This window comes from Chiloscyllium plagiosum, unplaced genomic scaffold (genome assembly GCF_037043375.1).
Source record: "Chiloscyllium plagiosum isolate Xiang-an unplaced genomic scaffold, Cpla_swu_hap1 HiC_scaffold_19, whole genome shotgun sequence".
In the NCBI taxonomy this organism is placed as follows: domain Eukaryota; kingdom Metazoa; phylum Chordata; class Chondrichthyes; order Orectolobiformes; family Hemiscylliidae; genus Chiloscyllium; species Chiloscyllium plagiosum.
The window spans coordinates 72,442,720-72,449,298 of record NW_028270157.1 but is presented as its reverse complement, the minus strand read 5'-3'; the positions used below and the strand labels follow the sequence as shown (position 1 = coordinate 72,449,298).

General features: G+C 40.7%; 1 protein-coding gene across 3 annotated transcripts in view; it reads right to left on the bottom strand.

Moving 5' to 3' along the window:
• Positions 1–1,592: 1,592 nt before the first annotated feature.
• LOC122546348 (aldo-keto reductase family 1 member B1-like) overlaps positions 1,593–6,579 on the bottom strand; it is a 63,067-nt gene continuing 58,080 nt past the window's right edge. For all 3 annotated transcript variants that reach the window (XM_087997525.1, XM_087997527.1, XM_087997526.1), the window contains one exon: positions 1,593–2,145. In XM_087997525.1, the coding sequence (XP_087853651.1) occupies positions 2,112–2,145 (34 nt within the window). In that variant the 3' untranslated portion in view covers positions 1,593–2,111. The remainder of the gene's footprint in view (positions 2,146–6,579) is intronic.

The window sequence follows — 6,579 nt, the reverse complement described above, 5'->3', positions numbered from 1 at the left end:
ATCTGTTTCCATAATCTGTACCTCGATCTCAAGCTCGCTGTTGGGATTACCTGTAGTACAGCCCCAGCACTTGGGGCTATTTCTGAACTCTGCCAATATTGCCTCACTGATCAAGTGCTCCATAATACCCTCCTTCAGCACAGCTGTGGATATCCTCTCTGACCAACAACTCCTCCACCCCATTTACCTTCCTCTCTATCCCACCTGCAGCATCAATATCCTGTGATATTTAGTTACCCAGCATGCCCTTCCCTCGACCAAGTCTCAGTGATATCAATAACATCATTCTCCCAGGTACTAATCCAAGCCCTAAGTTCAGATGCCTTACCTACTACACCTTGAGCCAATAGAATTTAGCTCCACCTAAGTCAATCAGAATAATATCATTTTCCAAGCCACAATCCTCAGCACATTTGAATTAATAAGTAATAGTTTTCAGTGGCCAAAACCCATGGCAAATTTGAAATAGAAGGTCATAAAGTCTGCAATTGAGTCAGACTTGATTGAGAAGACACCAGAGATGTTGGAGAGACTCAGAGACGGAGTGTAGATTGCATGCCCCAAGTCAAACCTGGAAACAAGCATCAGTATATGCCAGTAAAGTAGCTGCCTCTGTAAAGAGAGATACTCACCACATTGCACTTTAACCATTCAGGCAACAGACAATGGGACTTGAGTTAAATTATAGTTCAAAACGTACACAAGCAATGACCTATCCCATTGAGAGCTAAGAACTAAATGGCTCTCATCAAGGATACAGAAGCAGTCAGTATTGTTGAATGGAGCACATCAAGGAACCCTGGACTGCTTGAATTCAGAAACTTTCATGAAGCTGTCAGCTATCTCAAGCATCCACGAAAAGTCCAGGTGGAGGTCAAATGCAAACAACAGAAGGAACATGAGGAAATCCAAACATCCTACCCAACTCCTCTTCAAACCCCACATGTGTTAGGATGTGTAGATCCTACATTGCACTTTAGGTCATCTCAGCACCCACAACTCCAGAGTAGAAAATCATATCAAGAACAGTCAGGTTCTGCCGATCTAATGTCAGGAACATCCTGTAAACATTGGACAGAAGTGCTTATTTGGGGCTACTGACTGTGTCATTGGAGTGATCTGTGATTTTAATCCCTATGTCTGTCCCTGGGAATTTCCCTCAAAGGTGGGAATGGATCAGGTATCTCTTTAAAATGTGACCCTGCCCTAATTTTCAGCCTGGTGCCACCTACACCATCTGGGCCAGCAAAATTAAGCCCACAGCCTTCAGTCCTTATCAAAACCCTGCTCTCCAGCTACATCTCCATCACTTTGAAACTGAATCAGTCTCTTATTCAAGTTCCAAAAAGGAGTTATATTAGACTCAGGCATAAACTGTATTTCTTTCCACAAATGCTGCCTGACCAGCTGAGTCTTTCCAGCAGTTCCTATTTCTATATTATGACTATTTAGTTATCCAATATTCAAAGATTAGAAGAATCCTGACTTATTCTAACTAATTTTTAAATTAATTATTCTGTCCACTAAGGTGCAATATGGAATTGGTTTCTGCCTTGACACAATGACAAAGCTCTGCTCAATGTAATGCTGTCTTTGGGCCAATAATAAGTTTATTTCAATCTTTGTCCTTTATATTTATTATTGGGCTTATAAGTGATAAACAAAGACATATAACACAAATCAAGAAGATTGCTGTGCTTCACAAATTAGAACAGAAGGTCAATGCTCCAAGCTGATGTCACCAGCATGAGTTTCACCCTCCAACCATTCACACCAGGAAATTGTGAGCAATGTGACTGCAATTCCCAGATTTGCAGAGCAACACAATGAGGCACCCAAGCAGAATTGCAACATTACATTCTAAAATGTTTGTCTGCATTATGAACATAATAAGAACAAGTAACTTCTAAAATATATCAAAGTACAGTTACAGAGATGTAATACTTCAGTTGTTCACCATGGATGTAAATCATGCTAGTATACAGTTTTTTAAAAATGGAGAATTTCAGATCCCTAGTAATTAATTCTACTGTTTACGTCTATAAATAGAGAAGCCACAAATTTTCAAACACGTGACCAGGATGTTCCACTTGAAGTACACGTTTAAAAGTTTATTTGAACGGGTAGTCCTTGTGATTAATACACCTAAAAAATAAAGAGAATAAAGTTAGAGATATTTCTAATAATTCAAGAGACATTATAAGAATTCCTCATACCGAATCGATTTTACTTGCAGTGAATGAACAATACATTTGAACTGCTTCTCAAAATTTTTGATGGATACCAGAATTAATTGGCTTAGTGATAGGAGACAGATTGAATCTAGAAGGCCGTTTACATTACTGGAGGCTGGCGTGGAGTGGCATACCATAGGGATCAGTGATGACCCCTTTTTGTTTGTAATATGCATAAATGTAGATGAGAATGTGGGACGGGTAACAGTTTACAACTGACACAAAGATTGGCCAGGTGGTTGACGGTGAGGAAGGTGTTACGTTGCAGAAGTATATAAATGGATTGGTGAGATGGGCAGAACAGTGTCAATTGGAATTTAACCCTGATAAATGTGAGGAGATGCAATTTGGAAAAGGGAACAAGACAATCAAGTAATCAATGAATGGCAAGACACAAGGAAGCTCAGAAGAACACAGGTATCAGAGTGCAACTGACATTCAACAGGATTTTGTCTGGGATTGAGCATTTCAATTTTGACGAGAAGATGGATAAGCCTGGATTGTGTTCTTTGGAGTAGAGTGCATTGCCTGGGGACCTTATAAAGGTGTATAATATTTTGAGGGGCATATAGAGGGTGAATAGAAAGCAGCTGTGCCCCTTAGTTGAAGAGTCATTAACAAGGGGGCATAAATTTAAAGTGAAAGGCAACAGGTTTAGATGGGATCTAGAAAAATGCTTTCATCCAGAATTTGTGGGGGGCCGAGACCACAATGCCTGAGAGGGTAGTTGAAGCAAGAACTCTCACAACCTTTAAAAAATACTTGGATGAACACTTTAAGTGTCATAACATTCAAAGCAATGGGCTTAGTGCAGGAAGTGAGACTAGTACAGGTAGAAGTATATTTTGCCAATACAGGCTGGATGGTCTTAAGGACCTCTTATTTACTGTATGATTCTATGATTGCCCTGAGTGCAAAACCATCCAAAGAGTATGGCATGTCCACATAGCATTTAGGACTGATGTGACTACAGCAATCAACTATTTGTCCTCACAATCACAATGAAGTTTTGGATGTAGGTTTGCTCACTGAGCTGGAAGGCTCAATTTCAGACATTTCGTCACCATACTAGGTGAGCCACTGAATGAAGCATTGGTGGTGTAGCCTGCTTTCTATTTATATGTTTGAGTTTCCTTGGTTTGATGATGTCATTTCCTGGGCTGACATCATTTTCTATGGTGATGTCATTTCCCATTTTTTTTCTCAGGTCGTGATAAATGGGATCCAAGTCAATGTGTTTGTTGATAGTGTTCCAGTTGGAATGCCATACTTCTAGGAATTCTCGTGCATGTCTCTGTTTGGCTTGTCCTAGGATGACTACATTGGACAAACAGACAGTAAACTTGCCATCAGGATAAAGGAACATCAACTAGCCATAGAACGACATGACCCACTCTCACTAGTATCCTTACATACGGATGAGGAAGGACACCACTTCGACTGGGACAACACATCCATCCTAGGACAAACCAAATAGAGATACGCATGAGAATTCCTAGAAGCATGGCATTCCAATTGGAACTCTATCAACAATACATTGATTTGGATCCCATTTACCACCCCCTGAGAAAAAGAATGGGAAATGACATCACCATAGGAAATGACATTGTCAACCCAAGGAAACTCAGACATATAAATAGAAAGTGGGCTATACCACCGGTGCTTCATTCGGAGGCTCATTGAAGACGTTACCTAGTAGGGTGATGAAACATCTGAGAACGAACCTTCCAGCTCAGCGAGCAAACCTACATCCAGAACCTTACCCTGAGCTACAAATCTTATCAAAACTCGCTAACAATGAAGTTTCTTTAAGGGTAGCACTGAACCAGGAGGTGGCAGTTATTGACAATAACAATTTACTAAGTGAAATAAAGGTAAATAGAGAACAGCAGAAAGAAAAATGGAAAAACAAATGCATTCCTTATGATCTTCAACAATGAATAATCTGAAGGGATGAAACTCTCTGTATATGTTAAGTTTTAGTCCTATAGAGAGATTGCTTAACAATAGCTAAGATTGACGAAGGGCTTTTGCTCGAAACGTCGAATTTACTGCTCCTTGGATGCTGCCTGAACTGCTGTGCTTTTCCAGCACCACTCTAATCTAAACTAAGATTTATCACACAAGGGTATTTATACAAAAATAGACACATCTAACAATTTCTGGTAATATTAGTGCGTATACGCAAGTGCAGCAACTTCACACAATGTCTTTGAACAATTAAGTTTCCTGTCAAAATCTGTGTGCACGTATAGTTCTCAGAATCAGATGCTGCCAGAACTGTTGAGCTTTTCCAGCTATTTCTGTTTTTGTTTCTGATCACCATTATGTTTACTCTAATATCCAGTCCATTGTTAGAATAATAGCTCCACTTCCCCTCTTTAAATTGATAGATACAATTATACTTCCTCTACATCAAAGAGAAGTGTTGACTGAACCATGCACATATGGTCATCCCAGAATACCTTTTGTTATATTTAGTTTACTGACTTCAATTGCAACAGCAACAGACATTAACATTTTTTTCAAAAAATAAGAACTGATTCAAAATTGGGGAAGAAAGACCATTCTGTTCTTCAAACTTCTGCCATTAAATTACATCATGGTTAATTAATATGTAAGGGCTCAGAGCTATAGGTGCTAGATCATAGATAGAGGACTGCTTAACATAGGAAGAGTAGAGATAGTTGGAACATTTTTAAGTTGGCCAGATGCCATCAGTGGACTGCTGCAATGATCAGGAGAAAGTGAGGACTGCAGATCCTGATGAAGGGCTCCTGCCCGAAATGTCGATTTTCCTGTTCCTCAGATGCTGCCTAACCTGCTGTGCTTTTCCAGCACCATTCTAATCTTGTCTCTGCTGCAACGGTCAGTTCTGAGGACAGGCCACCTGACCTGAATGGCAAATTCTGGTTTCTATCCACAGATGCTGCCAGACCTTACTGAAGCAAAAAAATCCATTTGTAAATGCTTGCTCAATTCTGCCATAGATGTAAAGATGATTCAGCTTGTAGCTTTCCTGTGCTACTGTGGTAGGGTAAATCACTGGGCTCAGCAGCCAGTCAAGTCACAGGTGCTGGAGCTATCTGTTGGAAAGAACAGCTGGGGAACCTGAGATTACCAAAGAGCACATTATGGTAGTTCCATGGGAATTTGGCACACACTTTAATGATCCTCTCATGTTGGTCATATACTAAAGGCATGAAATTATTTCTGGTTGACTGACTGCAAGCCTGATTATTTCAAGTGCTTTTGAAACCAAAAAGTACCAAGTTGCAACCCTTACATAAAGTCATTAAGTTTAGATCAGTGCAAGTCTATTTTTTAAGATTAGATTCCCGACAGTGTGGAAACAGGCCCAGCAGCCCAACCAGCCCACACTGACCCTCCGAAGAGTAACCCACCCAGACCCATTTCTCTCTGACTAATTGACCTAACACTATGGGGCAATTTGGCATGGCCAATTCACCTGACCTGCACATCTTTGGTCTGTGGGAGGAAACCCACACAGACACGGGGAGAATGTACAAACTCCACACAGACAGGAATCGAACTTGGGACCCTGGTGCTGTGAGGCAGCAGTGCTAACCACTGAGCTACTTTTCATGCGGCTGAGGTCAGGCTTGCAGTTTCACCTTTTATATTGCATCCATTAGGTCAGTTTCAGCCTTTGATGTACATTCACCTGCTTCAAGCTGCCAGTGTTACAGACAAAAGCTCGCAACTCACTCACTAGTTGTCTTGTGCCAGATCTACGGAGATTGCCTATTATATTTGCAATCTGCCCTGAAGGCTCAGAGGTGGGCAAGATCACATTAGATGAGATGAGATGGGGCAAAAGTCATGCATCGCGATGAGGCAAACTTCTGTTCCTCAAATGTATTCATGAGCTTTCCTTGGTAAGCCAAGGATGGGTCATTCTCACTGAGATTTTGTTATTGAACATCTTGAAGTATTTTTTTAAAGGCTTCCTGTTGTTTATGTATTTAACCTATTGCAGAGTCATAGAAACAGACCCTTTGGTCCAAGTCGTCCAAGCCAACCAGATATGCTAAATTAGTCTAGTCCCATTGGCCAGCATTTGACCCGTATCCCTCTAAACCCTTCCTATTCACCCATCCAGATGCCTTTTAAATGTAATTGTACTAGCCTCCACCACTTCCACTGGTAGATCAGTCCGTACTTGCCACCACCCTCTGCGTGAAAAAGTTGCCTCATATCCCTTTTAAATCTTTCTCCTCTCACCTTAAAACTATGCCCTCTAGTTTTGGATTCCACTACACTGGGGAAAAGACCTTTGTTCTTCATCCTATATATTTCCCTCATGATTTTATACATGTCTATA